We start from the raw sequence: 18,716 nt of genomic DNA, 5'->3' as shown, positions 1-18,716 counted from the left end.
CTATAGACTGTATTGTAAATCTGCTTACATCATTCCCTTTATAAAATTAGCTACTTATCAATGCAGCCATTTTACTGATGTTATACTCCACATAGTGATAACATTAGAAGAATCATAGAATGCCGTGATCAAACTACTTTTACTTATTATAGTACTCATATTTGTCTGTTGCCAATATAAAGTGATGGTGCGAAAGAATCATTTTGAACATTTGTATTATATTATCAGTCTGATTCATTGGTGCACTATTGTTTTATGCCAGTATTGTTTTAAAAGCATTTGTTTTCACTTTAGTCCTCCAAAAATAAGATTTTTTTTTGGCTTTTATAGTTATTGGACATATATGTGTACTGTACCAAAGTAATAAGTAGTTTCAAAATGCACAATAAATTCAGAAAATGCATTGGCAAGTGAGAATGCAAAATATCAGCTACTGCTCTTAAAGTAATGTGCTACTCTTTTGGAAATAAAGAGACTTAAAACTATCCTATACAACTCGTAACATGTGTTTTCATGTCAATGATAATGAAAAGTTTATAGTCAAACTTTTTAGATTTTACAGACTTGATAGAATAACTTTTACTTGAGACATGAAAATACATCTGTGCAGCTTGCTGTTGGTTTGGTCATGACGTTGGAAAATCATTTGTATTAACAAATGCTATCTGAATCGTAATCTAAAATGCAGCCACATGATTGGAATAATTAAGCAGTACAAAGTGTGGAAGGCACCAATTCCTAACTTACTGAAATTTCATTTCGAAATTCTCATGTGTGGCTCAGAATAGTAGTCTAATAATTTCAGCAATTCCTTGTATGAAAATATAAAAATATTTTCAATAGGGAAAATGCACATGATGTAGTTTCTAATCTTGTGACCTCACCTGTAGTAGAGCAATTTGGCATTATAGATTGTAGATAAGAAATTATTTTCATGTCAGAGCACGGAATATATGCAAAATATTTTGGTATGCGTTTCAAACGTGAACTTCTATTCAAAATAAATGAAATTGAAAAAAATAATTATGTGGGGTTTCATTCACAGAAATTAAATGCATCCAGTTCATCAGAAGGCAGCACAGTTGATATCGGACTACCTCCAGAAGGGGAACAGCCAGAAGCAGAACCTGAAGAAGCTCTGGAGCCAGAGGCTTGTTTCACAGAAGGTAGGTGAAGCAAAATACATGCAAGGTGATTAGACCTAACTCTGTTGATTTGGGCTGGACTCTTATTTTTATTCAAAATCAAAAATAAGATTTGTAATTATAGTTGTATTTTCTGTTTGTAGTGGTAACTCTTTCAGAGGTACTACCACAGATGTACTGTTCTCTTGCTTGCTCTCTCTCCTTGGAAGGTATTACAAGAGTTACAAAGCTTTAACTTCAAATATTGAAACAAAAATAATCAAATAGGAGATACTTATTTTAAAACATCTATTGCAGTATTACTGAAATAGGCCAAATGACTTCTGTTCATTGTGATTCCTGATAAATATTTACCTTATTCTGACATTGCGAAATTTATTATTGCACTTAGGCTGTGTGCGGAGATTCAAATGCTGTCAAGTCAGTGTAGAAGATGGGAAAGGGAAAATCTGGTGGAATCTTAGGAAAACCTGCTATAAGATCGTTGAACACAACTGGTTTGAGACCTTCATTGTCTTCATGATTCTCCTCAGCAGTGGTGCTCTGGTAAATTCAGTGTGGAACTACTGTGTCTATTTTAAGCAGCAAGCATTTAGAATTACAGTTAATTATATAGCTGCAGGTAACATATCGGATTTTAATATCCAATTCATAAATGTTCTAATGCCAACATATATCAACAAGTATTTGACATGTATTGTAGGATATGTAAGAGTTTGCTCACAGGCTATGAAACAAATGGTTTAGCAAATTCAAAATGTAGTGTTAATGGAAATAAGATATTTGTTATATCAGACTGGTATTCACATGTCTTCATATTGATGATAATAGGTGTTTTTTTTTGTCTTATACACATTTAAAATAAACCACAGCTGAGCTAGGAACTTATCAACAGGAACTTGAATTGTCAAACTGAGATGTAAGGTGCCAACATGATTCCATCAGGTATTTTAGCAGATTGAAGTTAAATCAGGTGTGCTGAAGTAATTAGTTCCTCATAGCAGGAGCAAACTGTAGTGTACTTGCTACACTTGGGTCAATGCACAGTAATTCACTGTCAATGTAGACATTCTCTTTTGAAAAGAGAGTTATTAATCTCTGTTCAGGATTGCTCTGTGCGTTAGTGTGTATAGTTTGGTTTCAATTATTAGTTCCTCAAAAATTCTATATCACAGAGTCATTATTAAATTCCTCATACAATTTTGATAAAAAGTGGTAACTGCCACAAAGGAAATCCTTATGTCAGTAAGCCACTGCTGTCCACGGAAATTAATTAAAATGAGATTTGGAGAATAAGTTTCCTGGATCACTGTTCAGCTCAGCTGAAAGCTGAATATTGCGCTTGAACCCAGCTTTATGAAAAGACTACAATATGGAGTGAAAGAAAAAGCTGTGCTCGAGGGAAGGATATATGCCTTATCATCACATATATCTTTCTAATTCAAATTCTTTCTTGGCTGCTATATACCACGCTGCAAGACATTTGATTATATCTTCAAAATTTTTTTTCACAGGCATTTGAAGATATATACATAGAGCAACGAAAAACTATCAAGACCATGCTGGAATATGCTGACAAAGTTTTTACTTATATCTTCATTCTGGAAATGCTTTTAAAATGGGTGGCTTATGGCTTTCAAACCTATTTCACTAATGCGTGGTGCTGGCTGGACTTCCTGATTGTTGATGTATGTATTCTTTTTCACGTCCTGTATGACAGGCTCTAAAAATCAGAATATTACGTTTTCAGAAAATATTAAGTTTTCTGTTCTGTTCAATGGGAACTCTATTTTAAAACTAATGTTGTGGTATAGTTTTTAATGCTGTTCAGGAAAAAATTTAGATATATTATTACTTTAGAGATTTTTTGCTGATATTCTCTAGTTTTATTAAGTTGTAATGCTTTATTTAAATGATACTTTTTACTACTTTTTTTCATGGTGTGGAGAGGATGCTGTTCATCCTCTTCACTTTTACTGTATATGGAATTTAAATGTTTCAAAGCAATTTCTTTAAAGGTTTCTAACATTCTAATGAATTACTTTAAGTGTCCTGTCACTTACTCTGTGTAATATGAAAGGAAAATACTGCTAGGAACTCTTCAGTTCCATTCTACTATTCAGTACTCTGCACTTTTCACTGCATCATATGGGTGACCTTAAAGAGCCACTTGGAGAACTGTAGATGAGCTCGCTTAGAATTGGTTCTCAAATTATTTCCAAAAGGCTGCACCACCAAGGAGCAGATACACATTGTCTGAAGGAGACCTAGTGAGAAGCACATTATAATTTCAAGTTTACATGCTCAACAATGTATGCACAGTACTGAGTAGCATAAATAGAAGTCTATACAGATCTTTAACCATATAGCAGACATTCATTTCCCTTCCATCCCCAATAGCCTGACTACATCTGTCTATGCTAATAGGGCATCTCTTAGTTCCACATATGTAATTCCCATGGAATGCAAGGTAAGAATGTGTCTTGAGTCACTTGTTCGCTCATTCCGAAAAGCAGCAGAATTCTATAGAAATCACCATGTATCTCCCTAAAACTACAATATGATATTCCATGAATTCTTTACTATACAGAGCTTGGTAAACTTTATAACTTTTAAATCCATAGCAGCATTGCAGATCCTATGATAAAACATGACTGTATGCACACTTAGTGTTCTGTGGTTGAGTCTGTACCTTTGTAAAACACTTACTGGCTCAATCATCAGATCTGTAAATTATCATGACGAATAGAGCTTTAGAGATGTCCTGTGGACAATACTTTACACTATCATTATATGCTTATTGTATTTATCAACAAACATTTAATTCTTATTCGATAATCTGTTGTTTAGTTACTTCTGTGAACTTTATAAATAACTTCATTAGTTTTTCATGGCAATCTTACTGATGTGCAATTTTTTTCATGGAAAAAATCTCTGAAGCATTTTTTTTAAATCTTTAGTCAGAGGATTGTGATGACGAAGCGAAAAGATTAATTTGGAAATGAAAGAATTAAGAGAGAACAGGAAGAATGGAAGAGAAGGGCATTAAATGGAGGGAAATAGAAGACGGTTTGAGGTTTTTTTCTTTACTAGGGCCACTCCTTCCTAATGGTTTACTATAAATACATTTCTAAAGATTATTGATGAAAGATAACTGTATTATTTATTTTACAGCTATTCTAGTTTATTTACTCATCTGCCTGCAGACCAGACCAGCGTTATGCAAGCGAGAATTGATGAAGTGGTTAAAGGAGTCACAGGGAATGTAATGAAGTGTGGATATGCCTAACAATGAAGCTTCTACTATTGTCTAACAAGCAGTTGGTTATCAGTCTTGATTAGTCTGGTTAAATCTGAACAGCACTGGTAGCTATGGCTGTTGAATAAGATTTTCTGGACACTAGAAAGTTACATTTGACCAAAGGCCAGGTCTGGATGTAGTTTTGGAGAGCTTTTACATTTTCATCAAGTTCTGAAGATATCATGGGAAGTCCTGACCTAAATTGACCATTCCAATTCACCCAACTTTTGGGAATTTTCTTTTTTGCATGTGACTTCAATTTTCTTTAAATACCACCAAATGTTGACTGGTTTATTTGAATTTAGAAGGCATTTTTATACCGTTCTACCAACATGATTTCATCAACAGGTACCTAGAATATACTTCTATTCTACTTTGTCTGACTTGAAAAATTTCCTTTCTGCATTATAGAGGGATGCCTGGAGAAAGAGGTCCAGCCCTGAATCTTCTAGAGAAGTTCAGGGCACACATCATTCCCACCATATGTATTGAAAGGATATACAAGATGAATGAGCTATATTGCCTTTCTGTTTTTGTGTAGGTCTCTTTGGTTAGCTTAACAGCTAATGCCTTGGGCTACTCAGAACTTGGTGCGATTAAATCCCTTAGGACACTAAGAGCTTTGAGACCTCTAAGAGCCTTGTCGCGATTTGAAGGGATGAGGGTAAGACAAAATGAAAGAATCTGAAATAATGCATGCATACAGAGAAAAAAATGCATGCAGAATAATCAACAACAAATCCATGCAGAAATGCTACACTATCATCCTATATATTTTACATTTATCACTAACATATAAGCGAAAGGCTTCATCTGCTTATATGAATTCATGTGTTATTGCACACATTATTACACTTATTTAGGCTCCTTGGCCTTTCACCCTATTTCATATTTTCCTGGAGGGCCCAAGGATTTATCAACTGCATGGATCTATACAATGTTACTAGGAAACTGAATTTATCCCATACAAATAAATCCTGCTATAGTCAGAACAGTTTTAAAAAAAACAATACTTCCTCATAAAAGTGTGTGCACATATGCACACATACATTTTCATCATGCATAGTCTATCAAATATCTTTTAACCTACTATTCAGTAAATATTAATTGGGATTTTCTGTTACAATTTAAACGTTTTTTAATGAATTCTTATGTTAATAAGTAAATTGGCAGCATTAAAATACCTTCTTTCTTTCAGATTAGGACTATTGCATTGTATTTAAGATAACTTTTCTAGTATATCAAAAACGGAGCTGGCTTTATGATTTCTGGCCTAAATTGTTTGCTTACTGCTTTCCATATTCATTTTTAAATGTTGATTATAATCTGTAGAGCACTAAGCAGCCTGAAAACATACCAGAAGATTTTTGCTGACAGAGCTGGGTATATTTGAGAAGTTACTGTCCCCAGCTGTTTGTTATCACCGTATCAGTTACAACAGCTGAGACCCTCAGCTGCCCAGCTGGGCACTCTCAGTCTATTCCGGTGTAAAGTCAGGTTGATTAGTTTAGATGACTCTTCAGTGCACTGAAATGGACATAGACCTTCTGTACTCGGCTATGACATAAAAGCTCTAGAAATGTTTCTCTTAGGGGCAGTAGTAAACAACTGGACATGGTAGATATTTCTAGCTCCAGCCACAAGACGATGCCTGACTTAAACCTTCAGGTTTAAACCTTCTGTCTGCCTTGGACTTATTGCCATAGATCCAGTCAGCAGATGCACCTGAGCTGAAACCCTATTAATGTAATTCAAAGGGATTCCTGGGTGAGCTCCCTACTGCAGTAACTGACCTTTAGCACCCCAGGTTGTAAGCTGATTAGCAAATTTATAAGTCAACTACAAATTGTTGAGTTTCTGAAGAAAATGTGATGCTTTATGTGATGCTCTATGTATGTGGAAAGTAAAAGACTTCAACCAAAAAGGAAACAGGCTTTGATGAAAGGTTATAAATTCAAATTGAAAATACTACTTCCTTGCCTCCAGCAAATTTCTGGAACTTTGCTGAAGCGAATTTGAAAATTTAGGATTTTTATATCAGATATAAGGCCTATCTAAAACCTCAATAGTATCTCACTAAAAAACACATTAGTTGTTTTTTTATGAGAATGTTTAGCAAAAAACTGATACAAAATATTACAAATTTTATACGCACAGTAAATTGCTTAAGTGGCAATTTAATATGGCAAGGAAAAAACAATCACTTTGTCATGAAGGTTTATGGGTAATTGTCAATCCCACAACTTCCATGTTGGTGTAAACTTTACCTGCTGATTTGATTCTGATCTGCTAACTGTATCTCTTTGTAAAATACACAGATAAGAAGGAGATTTATGACTTCAGCGAGAGATATAATAAAAAGTAAAGGATGAAGTTAGATAACTTCAGACTAGAAAAGCAACCTGTATTTTTATTAGTTGGGCAATTAACCATTGAAATTTTCCTATGGATATTATGAATTTTGCCTTACTTAAAGTAATTATTTTCAGGCTTAATGTCCTTAAAGATACAGTAACTCAAGTTGGTGAAGAAATTAGTATGAGATGATTTTAAGGTCTGATACACAGATATTCAAGATATCTGCTCATAACATAGGAATTTCTTGATGTTTAACATCTATAAACTGAAAATGGAACAATATAGTATGGTGCACATATGTGCATAGGCACTTAAAATTACTTCCAGTGGGCACTATACTTCCTATATACAAGCAAGAAATTTCGTTCTGCACATGTAAAATATTGTAATCCACAATACTGTTCTCTAAGATCAGGACTTCTGCCTGCCCAAACTAACAATTAATAGAAAACATTGCTCCTATGGAAAGTATGATGTTTCCCCTGCATCTTCCCACCACTACTATTGCTAGGGGAAATACGCTTTAATTTGCACTTGGGACTTGATGAAAGTAGCCTGTCGGAGTATAATTAATCTGCCTATGCTCTGTCCCAAGCAGTATCACTCGCTGCTATATGGTACTAGGCACTTACTACCTTTTTTTAAACGAGTAAACAATGCTTTTAATGTCTTTCCAATGTTTTCCCTGCTTTCACTTGCTGTCAGGCCTTGCCCTCTTTTCTCACACCCCTACTACCAATGGAAGCTAGGAGGTGTCTGGATCAGTGTTTTCAGTGATGATCAACAGCATGTTTTGAGTGTCTTAAAATGACTCATATTACAAGCTGGTCCTGCTATAGCTTCAGGACTCAGACTGAAAACAGAGAAAGTAGGTCAGCTGTAGAAATCCAGCAATTAAAGAAAGAAGAACATGACTGGACCTGCAGCTTTAGCAGAAAGAGGAACAGAATTCTCGGGTGTAATGAGACTGAAAGCTCGAGGACAAATATTTTCACTTCATTAACTATCCTTTTATATCTCAATAATTATTCCTGATGGATGATATTATTACATTTAAGAAATCTACTTATATTTTTAAGTAGAAGATTTGAGATAACTTTAAATAAAAAGAATGTAAAAATAATAACTAATATATATTTGGAAAATATTCCTGAACTGGGAAAAAATGATGTCGCCATTTATTATTCCAGTCAAGCTTCCCACTAAAATCAGTGAGCTCATGGATTTCCAATTTAAACTAATTCAGCATTATTATTAAGCTATTCATTTGTTTAAATCAAACTGCTCCTCATGGCCTTCCACAGTCAGGTCACTGACAAAGCTGAGAGCACAGGTCAGTCAGCTTAAGACAGCACTGTTGAAGTAGTCAGAAGAGATTTATCCATTAGTCAGGGAATCCCCTCTGCCTGGCTGATAACTGATACAATGCTGTATTATTTTTGCTTAGTGATTTATAATAGGTATCGCTAAAGAGATTTTTACTATGAATAAGAAGATATTTTGTTGGGTTTTTTTTTATTATTTTCCCATTAGAAAAAAAACATTACAACATGTGATTTAAAATATGTGGAGAAAAAAAAAAAAAAAACAGAAGATTTGGACTTTATCCACCATTCTGTGCTTTTATAGAGTCATAGAGTAATTTACACTGAAAGGAACCTCATTTGGTCCAGCTCCTAAATTTAACATAACAACAATTTCATTGAAGTCCCATAGGATCTTGAATATATGTATCACCTCAAAGAGGTATTGTTTTGGCAGGAATTGAGCCCTGAAAGTAAACCAAGTATTTCTCCTTTCCTTTAGCCCAAGTCTACTGTATGGTATACACAGTGGTGGTTCTCACCTACTGTAACATTCAAAGGTTTTCTTTCCTATTGTGTAACGTGGCGAGAAATGAAAGGTGATCTACCTAGATAATTAATTTTACAAGTAATTAATTGATAAAAATCATACAATCATAGAATCATAGAATGGTTAGGGTTGGAAGGGACCTCAAAGATCATCTAGTTCCAACCCCCCTGCCATGGGCAGAGAAATCCTCCACTACACCAGGTTGCCCAAAGCCTCATCTAACCTGGCCTTGAACACTTCCAGGGATGGGGCATCCACAACTTCTCTGGCAACCTGTTCCACTGCCTCACCACCCTCAATGTAAAAAATTTCTTCCTTATATCTAATCGAAATCTCCCCTTTCACTTTAAATCCATTGCCCCTTGTCCTATCACTACACGCCCTTGTAAAAAGTCCCTCTCCAGCTTTCCTATAGGCCCCCTTTAGGTACTGGAAAGCTGCAATAAGATCACCCTGGAGCCTCCTCTTCTCCAGGCTGAACAGCCCCAACTCTCTCAGCCTGTCTTCGTAGCAGAGGTGCTCCAGCCCTCAAATCATTTTCGTGGCCCTCCTCTGGACTCGCTCCAGTAGCTCCATGTCCTTCTTATGTTGGGGACTCCAGAGCTGAACACAGTATTCTAGGTGGGGTCTCATGAGAGCTGAGTAGGGGGCAGAATCACTTCCCTCGACCTGCTGGCCACACTTCTTTTGATACAGTCCAGGATACGATTTGCTTTCTGGGCTGCCAGCGCACATTGCCGGCTCATGTTGAGCTTCTCATCCACCAGCACTCCCAAGTCCTTTTCCTCAGGGCTGCTCTCATTCTATTCTCCGCCCAGCCTGTACTTGTGCTTGGGATTACCCTGACCCACGTACAGGACCTTGCACTTGGCCTTGTTGAACTTCATGAGGTTCTCACAGGCCCACCTCTCCAGCCTGTCAAGGTCCCTCTGGATGGCATCCCTTGCCTCCAGCGTGTCCACACCACCACACAACTTGGTGGTGTTGATAAATGATAAATGTGTTGATAAATGATAAAATGTAATAAAATGTAATAAAAATGTAATGCCAAAATATTTTACGGGCTTGAGCTACATATTTGTATTTCAAATAGGAACAAATAGCAAAGTGTGCTAGAGAATCTGTTGTAGTACCTACATCATATAACCTAAAAAAATTATACATAGTCTCATCTATGTAATACTTTATGTCCTACATTTTTACAACAAAATCTTCTTTAGGTTCTACGGATCTGATTCAGTTGTTTTGGCAAAATTGACAGTGGTACTCCATAGTTATTAAATTTCATATTGTTAGACTTACTTACAAACATTTAAAATAGGAGTTTAAACTAATTTAGCAGTTCATCAATTTAATCATTAAATAAATCATTCTCATTCATACTGGACCTACTTTCTCCCTAATATTACTTTCTTTACTATTTTATTTTTATTCTGGCATGTTTTTAATCATCATTCATGATCATACATGAACTCATTTTCATATTTTTCTTTCCTGAAGCCTGATATTCCCCAAAATTCATTTGGGAATTAAATCAAGTCTCTTCCTTCTTCAAGTTTTATCTGTCACTTGCCTGAACATTACTGGCTTTTCTGTGTTCAGATACTCAGTTGGTTTCCTGGTTTGAATACATCTGCTTTTGTGGTGTTATATATAACCGTCCGAATGAACTTGCATACATCCTTGAATTTTCTTTTACTTAAATGAAGTCTTAAAATTACTTTATATTAAAAATATGCTCAGTGATATTGATTTGGACTGTTTATCCACTAAAACATGTAATAGAATAAAGTTTGTTGTGTTTGATGCAATCAGTCACTAGAAATATTATGGATATGTTTTTGCAGACATACCTTAAGTAAATATTCTAAAAAGAATTAATAAATGCTGAATTTTTCTGTGGTGTTTTTTTTTAGTTTGTTTTACCTACTTATTCTTCTTTTTCCTATTCTTTAAAGCTACAACTTGCTACTGTTTGTATGTTTTTCTTTTAATTATGTCAATGTTTTATTTTTCCTCTATACTGCTTTCCTTACTTGATATTCTCAACAACTAAAAAAGTGTAATAGATATTAGAATTCAAATAGAGTGTTACATTTAAGAAAGGCTGATGAAGCATTTGTAGGATACTAGTGCCTGTATTCTTACACTGTCTGTCTTTGGTATCATTTGTACTCTAGGTGGTTGTGAATGCCCTCTTAGGAGCGATTCCATCCATTATGAATGTGCTTCTTGTTTGCCTTATATTCTGGTTAATCTTCAGTATCATGGGAGTAAATCTATTTGCTGGAAAATTTTACTACTGTGTTAACACTACAACTGATGAGAGATTTGATATCAGCCAAATCAACAACTATAGTCAATGTGAGGAGCTCATAAGAAACAATGAAACTGCCCGATGGAAGAATGTGAAGGTTAACTTTGATAATGTAGGCCTTGGTTATCTTTCTCTGCTTCAAGTGGTAAGTCACCACTCTTTAATTTCTATTTCTCTTTCTGTATCTCTGTTGTTTGTTTGTAACGGTAAAAAGAAATTTTTGATTGTTTCTTTCATATAGAAATCTTGTCTTTCACTTCTTGGTTTGGAATTATAAAATGTGGGATAAATCCATGACTCTACAGGAATAATACAAAGCATAGAGGCTATGCTGACTATGAGAAAAAAAAACATAATTCAAACTTGATTCACCTTAGCTGCATTGCATCTATATCAAGTACAGCTACTTTGCTTAAATAGAGGAAATAAGTTTTATATCAGATATTACTCATAATCGATAAAAGTACTTAATAGATGCTGTGTCCTCTACAGTCAGAATTTGCTTGCAGATATGTGTGTATATGAATCAAACATACAATAGAATGCAAGAGTCACGTATTAACATTGCGCTGTGCTGATGTTTATAATGAGCGCCACAGATGCTTCGTCTTCAGCTCTTAAACAATGTTTCTGACAAGCCCTTTTCCAGTAAACACCAGTGTTCTATTTATAGGCTACATTTAAAGGATGGATGGATATCATGTATGCAGCTGTGGATTCTCGTAATGTAAGTATAGTCCCTTGACTTCCTTTGTTTTGACTGTATGAGCTCCAAGATTTAAGAATGTAATTTTAACATCTTTCAGAAAGAACAGTAAAAATGAGAGAACAAGGAGTTATTATAGTTTTGTAGTTAAAGAAAATGGAAACCATAGGAAAAACACAAGAGATGAAGAAAGCAGAGGAGAAGTCCTAAAGGATTCCATGTTCTCTATGGTGCAGTTGGATCAAAATTGCCCAATTCCACAGCAGACTTAACTATTGTCATGAAATGCCTTTTGCTCCTCTCATTATGTGCATTGAGGCATTATTTACATTTGAAAACAGGCATCAAGACACAGCTTAGAGATAATTTTTTGTAACACTGATCTTTTTTTAAAGTTGAGACTTTCATTGTGCTCTGCAAGCCACCTGACTCCTTTCTTCAGGGTACAGTCCCTATTCTTAACTTGGTTTGTGCATTTCTTACCCTTTTGCCTTCCCCTTGCTCCCTTCGTGCAAGTTGTCCTCTAGTTCCAAGTAAGCAACTGAATAAAATATACTGGTAAAGCTCCAGCTTTTTTTGGTAAAACTCACAGCGGGAGGCCCATTGTAGTATAGTAAATGTGCATAGCTGTACCGAGAAAATATGCTTACTCTAAACATGGCTTGGATGCCTCTGTTCCGTAATCCAGGGCAGTTTCCTAAGTGCAGTGAAAGCTCCACAAGTCCACACCAGGGGCCTCCCATGAGGTATACAGAAAAGCCTGCAGCTTTACGAGCTGTTATTTCTGGCTGTCAATAGACTCAGATAGATGATGCTATACTAGTTTAAACCAATTGTGTCTTCAGTATTTTTATTCAATGCTCATACAGGTCAGTTACATTTTTTTAAATGAAGTATCAAGTTTGATAGCAAAGTTCTTTGTCAAGCATGTAACTTTCATAGATTGAAGAGTGGGATGGGGATGTGGGAACTTGACCGTAAGAAGCAAAGATCGGAGTGACAGAGCCCTAAATTCTGTCCAGCAGATATTTGATTCAGTGCTCACAGTTAAACCAAGGCTTAGTTTCTCTGCCTTTTTTGCAGGTTTTGGATCAGCCTAAGTATGAAGATAACCTGTATATGTATCTTTACTTTGTCATCTTTATCATCTTTGGATCATTCTTCACCTTGAACCTTTTCATTGGTGTAATCATAGACAATTTTAACCAGCAGAAAAAGAAGATAAGTACTTCATCATTATTCTGAAAAGAAAGCTAAAAAAAAATGCTTATTTTTGGTCCACAGACAACTTTATTCATCTAATATTATTTTTTCATTTTATGATAAATTATTCTGTGCTCTGCATATTAAATACATTAAGTTATTAATGCTTAAGATTTGGCTTGATGAGGATTTGGTGGACAAGCGACAACATATGTCTGTCTATGGTTAGTGAAATACTCAATGTCATCTGTGTAAAGATGTGGATTTGGGGCTGCAGTCTATAACAGAACCCATAAAAAGGCTAACCACTGAAGTAGCTAAATGTAGCTATAAAACCTCTTAGCTATACTACATTGATGACTCAGAACTCAGCAGTATAGATTTCTGAACTCTAATAATAAACATTGTGCTATCTTAATCGGTACTCTAGTCTTCGTATTTTGTCAAAATTGACTCAAAAGGTATCAGTATTTCAGCTGCAGAACTTAACTAAAGTATCTGGCTACACAAAGTGTTATTGGAGTGGAAGAAGTGCTGGATCCATCTGCTGAAATGGGTTGAGATGGAGAGAAACTGGCTTTTTTTTCTACTCGTTCCACATAGTAGTTCTAGGATCTCCTGCTTCAAGTCCTGCCCCAGTAGAGGGAGAAGAAGAGGTTGTGAAATATGACCTTCTGGATACCTTATAATTCTCCTTTGATATCATAGATGTCAGTTGCCAAAATTTACTCCAGAGGGAAAACAAGAGAAGGGGATTGGAATACTTAGTAGTAGTTTGTGTCTCTGTAATAACTGATGGAATTTAGCAGAACAAAGGAAAAACACTTCTCCCTCCTCTGTACCTCCCCTCTCCCCAGTGAAAAGCAGAGTTCTACCACAAACAATGCAAGTTCAAGAGCCTTTTAAAAAAAAAACCCTAAACATTAAGAGTGGAATATGTAAAGCAGTTATGATACCAAAGTACTAATAATCATGATAAAAGGAGATTTTTATGTCTGTCCTAACTTTTCCCACAGATAAGAATATGAACAAGAGCAATTATTACTATTCAGTATCTTTGTTTATAAGTAATCACTAGAGATATGTGATTGTAACCAGTTTTTGTCTCTTTGGTTTACTTTGGAGGTCAAGATATTTTTATGACAGAAGAACAGAAGAAATACTACAATGCAATGAAAAAATTGGGTTCAAAAAAACCACAAAAGCCTATACCTCGACCAGCAGTAAGAATAAAAATATTTTCTTTTTACATTTATTTTAAAATGGGATTGTTTCAATTATGCCTTAGGCTGAATTAAGTTGTAAGCCAAAAAAAAAAAAAAAAAGTGATATAAGAAAAGGCTTATTTTATGCATCTGAAATCAAAATTATTTCTCTTTCGTAGTCAGAATATGGAGGACTCTTCTCTTTCCTTTTCCTCCCTCATTTTCTCTTTGCTCATGGCAATGGCATTTTATGTGGCATTTTTCAAAACACTGGTTTGATTAGAACAATTAAATGTGGTAGTGTATTTGTCAAAATACGTGAAAGCCTTAGGGCACAGGCTTTCTCAATCATCGAGGAAGATTCTGAAACTGTTATATGGAGGCAAGTTATCATACCATCGCCTGAAAAAAAAGTCCTGTTGCACAATCCACACAGTGGTTTGTTCGCCTGAGCAGTTTGGAGCAGGATTTGGCTGGGGCAGAGAGTGATTCCAGCTCTGCAGTTCTGCTTTGGATTGTGGAACCTGCTCAGCAGCCAGTCCAGCCATCAGTAAATTCTCTATAGCTGAAAAATGGAAGATATTGTTTTAAAGGTTATTTTGGTGGCATGAAGAGCCCTAAACTCAGAGCTTGGAAACTTTGTCAGTTTTCTGGCAAATGAAGTGCTATTAACTCTCAGCCTGCTCACGTCCCCACCCCCCTTGCTCATTTTTTTTTTTAATTTTGCCAAACTAAGTGTTCAGTTAATGGTCTGTGTCACAAAAGGTTACAGCGAACTGGTTCAGGGTGGCAGAGTCTCCTTCATAACTTAAAACCCCCACACCATTCGTATTTTGAAATTATCCCTTTAATGCTATAAACACAGTAGTTGCATTTCTATTTAATTTGTGTTTACACATACAAACTGGAAAATTCATACAAATGAAGGACTTCGTGGAAGACATGAAATCTCCTTTATATTAGATTTAAATAATTTGTAGCAATTTCAAATAAGAAATTTTACCTGATGCATATCATAATGAATGTTCTTTTTTCCCCCCCAGAACAAATTCCAAGGCATGGTCTTTGATTTTGTAACAAAACAAGCATTTGATATCAGTATCATGATACTTATCTGCCTTAACATGGTCACAATGATGGTAGAAACAGATGATCAGAGTGAAGACATGGAAAACATTTTATATTGGATTAACCTGGTGTTTATTGTACTTTTCACTGGAGAATGTGTCCTGAAATTGATTTCACTTCGCCATTACTACTTTACTATAGGCTGGAATATTTTTGATTTTGTGGTTGTCATTCTCTCCATAGTAGGTAAGAACAATTCATTTTTATTAAAGGGCTAATTCTGTGGAAACGGAAACATTTTTGGCATGTAAAGTCTATTTACATTTTGGTTCAACATTGTCACTAGAAAGTCTAACCACACTTTCTTTCTTCAGATTTCATATTATCCATAAAATAACGTAATAGTATGGGAATAATTTCTTTAGCAAATAGGTTCCATACACTGTCTCTCTTCTATTAGTTGAAATTAGATCTTTATTCTGAATTCAGTAGAAATTTCTCAGCATAGAAACAAACCCAAACATGAAAGGCAATTTTGATATAAACTTAACAGTGGCAGTTGCAGAAAAAGATTCCAGCAATCCAGAATCCAAGAGCAAAATCTGTGTGGGACTGGCATTGGGCTAGCATGCAAGCACCCCAGCCAGCAGGGTAAAACTCTCAGCTTACTTCACGGTTTTGTTTGATCCTGAGAGGTTTTATGCCTGAGCTAGAGTGAGCAACCAGAGAAGCAGAGCTGAAGCTAAGAAATTCATGGCTCCACTAATGTTTGCTTTATCCAGAGCAGAAAAGCTGAAAGAACTTGAGTAAAAATTCTGTCATTTTGACTTCTCAGAACTCCTTAATATGCAAATTGGCTTTGCCATTTTTATATGGAAACAGGATGTAGTTAATTTCTGCTTTGAAGCACGTAATATAACGCTCAATTCTTCTACTCTTCAGTGAGTTCTAAGAAACCTTTTTATTATCTGTTTATGTTGGGAATTGCTGTGTCATTAATACTAAACTTGTGGTCACATTATTTCATGTTTCATTAAGAAGTTGCAGTTCTCTTCAAACATATGTATTTTCTTTCAATACCATAACTTGATTATATGGCATCTTAATACTACTATAAATATGATATTTCTTCAGATTAGTTTAGATTATTTTAGTTACAGTTAAACAGAAAGCTTTTCTTCTGGTCTCAGCATTCACTAGTCCACATACACTAGTTATCAGTTTGTCCTGAAGAAGGTTTGTGTTGTGCATTTGTGTGTCTGTTTGTATATGTAGTCATACAATTAATACTTAGAAATATCATTGATGCAGTTTTTCATTATCCTGAAAATTACTTCAGAATTTCTATTGGGATTTATGGGTTTCCAAAGCAAACCAAACTGTAAAGGTTGTCTAAAAACAACTGAATGGCGAATTTCTTAAATCTGTTCAAATATCCTATTCTTCTTAAAGTTTTACAGTGTTTGTAGGATAAATATTTAGCAGTGTTTTTTAAATGTAATAATATTCTTTACTAATTTAACTTGTTTTTCAACAGGTATGTTCTTAGCTGAGATGATTGAGAAATATTTTGTATCCCCCACACTGTTCAGAGTCATCCGACTTGCCAGAATCGGCCGAATCCTGCGCCTCATTAAAGGCGCTAAGGGAATCCGCACTCTGCTTTTTGCTCTGATGATGTCTCTTCCCGCTTTGTTCAACATCGGCCTGCTGCTGTTCCTGGTCATGTTTATCTATGCGATCTTTGGCATGTCCAACTTCGCCTATGTTAAGAGGGAAGTTGGGATTGATGACATGTTCAACTTTGAAACGTTTGGCAACAGCATGATCTGCCTGTTTCAGATTACCACGTCTGCTGGCTGGGATGGTTTGCTCGCCCCAATTCTTAACAGTGGGGAGCCAGACTGTGACCCCCATAAAGATCATCCAGGAAGCTCTGTGAAAGGCGACTGCGGCAACCCTTCCGTTGGGATTTTCTTCTTTGTCAGCTACATTATCATATCATTTCTGGTAGTGGTGAACATGTACATCGCTGTGATTCTGGAGAACTTCAGTGTTGCTACTGAAGAAAGCGCTGAACCCTTGAGCGAGGATGACTTTGAAATGTTCTATGAAGTCTGGGAGAAGTTTGATCCCGATGCAACACAATTTATAGAGTTCAGTAAACTATCAGATTTTGCAGCTTCGTTAGATCCTCCTCTTCTTATAGCAAAACCAAACAAAGTCCAGCTTATTGCAATGGATCTGCCCATGGTAAGTGGCGACAGAATTCACTGCCTTGACATCTTGTTTGCTTTCACAAAGCGTGTTTTGGGGGAAAGTGGGGAGATGGATGCCCTCAGAATACAGATGGAAGATCGGTTTATGGCAGCCAATCCGTCTAAAGTCTCCTACGAACCAATTACAACCACATTAAAAAGAAAGCAGGAAGAAGTATCTGCTGTCATCATTCAGCGTGCTTTCAGACGTCATCTTTTAAGGCAGAAAGTCAAAAAAGTTTCATGTATATTTAATCAGGATAAAGGTAAAGATGAGGATGATCTGCCAGTGAAAGAAGATATGATTATGGATAAACTAAATGAGAACTCTACTCCAGAAAAAACAGATATGACCCCATCCACAACCTCCCCACCTTCTTATGACAGTGTAACAAAGCCAGACAAGGATAAATATGAAAAAGACAAATCAGAAAAAGAAGATAAAGGTAAAGACAGCAGGGAAAGTAAAAAGTAACACAGAATTCTGTTTGTGATAAACTGTTTACAGCCTGAGAAAGTATGTATTTGTGTCAACAGGACTCCTGTAGGAGGTATATGCCAAACTGACAGTTTTTACATATATAAATATATATATAATTATATATATATATAAAAGGTCAGTGCCTATAAGAAGACAGTGACCCCTCGTCATCAAACTGCAACTCTGTAAAACAGGGTAACATCTTGACAGGAGGTTCTTGTTTTTATTACCAGCTGACACTGCTGAAGAGAAGATAAAATGGCCAATCAGACTGTAGGGACCAGTTAAAAAACAAGGTGCGAGCCTATGAATCTCTGTGTTTAACATGAAACACACAGTAAAAAAATTGTATCCACCGTTTGCATTTCAACAGCCACATTTGCCATATTTTTACGAAAATCAGTGTTGGTGAACTTATCATTTTTTAATTCACAGGTTGTTTACTATTATATGTGACTATTTTTGTAAATGGGTTTTATGTTGGGGAAGGGGGTATGAGAACCAGGTGTTCTGCTCTCGGATTCTCTATAATGTACAGCCAGAAGTGATCTGCATGAAGGCATGCTGCACTTGTAGTTCATGCATGGAAAAACATGACGTCGCACAAAGCAGCAGAGTCTGACTACTTCCATGTTTCAGGGTGGCTCTATATTTTGAGGTGCTTAATAACAGTATCCATCTAGTATCTCATCCAGACAAATCTTAATGTGCCTGTAAAGTCCCATAGAGTCTACAATAATAGAACAGATGTTTTATTTTTTCATAAGTCATTTAACTGTAGTTGAACGAACTCTGCATAAAAAAAAACCTACCGAGGGAC

At 35.7% G+C, this 18,716-nt stretch overlaps 1 protein-coding gene across 8 annotated transcripts in view; it reads left to right on the top strand.

Annotated features, from left to right (window-relative positions):
• LOC104370831 (sodium channel protein type 2 subunit alpha) overlaps positions 1-17,890 on the top strand; it is a 54,852-nt gene extending 36,962 nt beyond the window's left edge. For all 8 annotated transcript variants that reach the window (XM_009980103.2, XM_086616142.1, XM_086616144.1 and 5 more), the window contains exons 17-26: positions 1,046-1,166; positions 1,537-1,691; positions 2,660-2,833; positions 4,988-5,110; positions 10,839-11,120; positions 11,649-11,702; positions 12,765-12,902; positions 14,003-14,107; positions 15,133-15,403; positions 16,695-17,890. In XM_009980103.2, coding sequence (XP_009978405.2) covers positions 1,046-1,166; positions 1,537-1,691; positions 2,660-2,833; positions 4,988-5,110; positions 10,839-11,120; positions 11,649-11,702; positions 12,765-12,902; positions 14,003-14,107; positions 15,133-15,403; positions 16,695-17,890 — 2,619 coding nt within the window. The remainder of the gene's footprint in view (positions 1-1,045; positions 1,167-1,536; positions 1,692-2,659; positions 2,834-4,987; positions 5,111-10,838; positions 11,121-11,648; positions 11,703-12,764; positions 12,903-14,002; positions 14,108-15,132; positions 15,404-16,694) is intronic.
• The last annotated feature ends 826 nt before the right edge of the window (positions 17,891-18,716 follow it).

Source organism: Tauraco erythrolophus, chromosome 8 (genome assembly GCF_009769465.1).
Source record: "Tauraco erythrolophus isolate bTauEry1 chromosome 8, bTauEry1.pri, whole genome shotgun sequence".
NCBI lineage: Eukaryota > Metazoa > Chordata > Aves > Musophagiformes > Musophagidae > Tauraco > Tauraco erythrolophus.
This window is presented reverse-complemented; position numbering and strand designations above follow the sequence as displayed.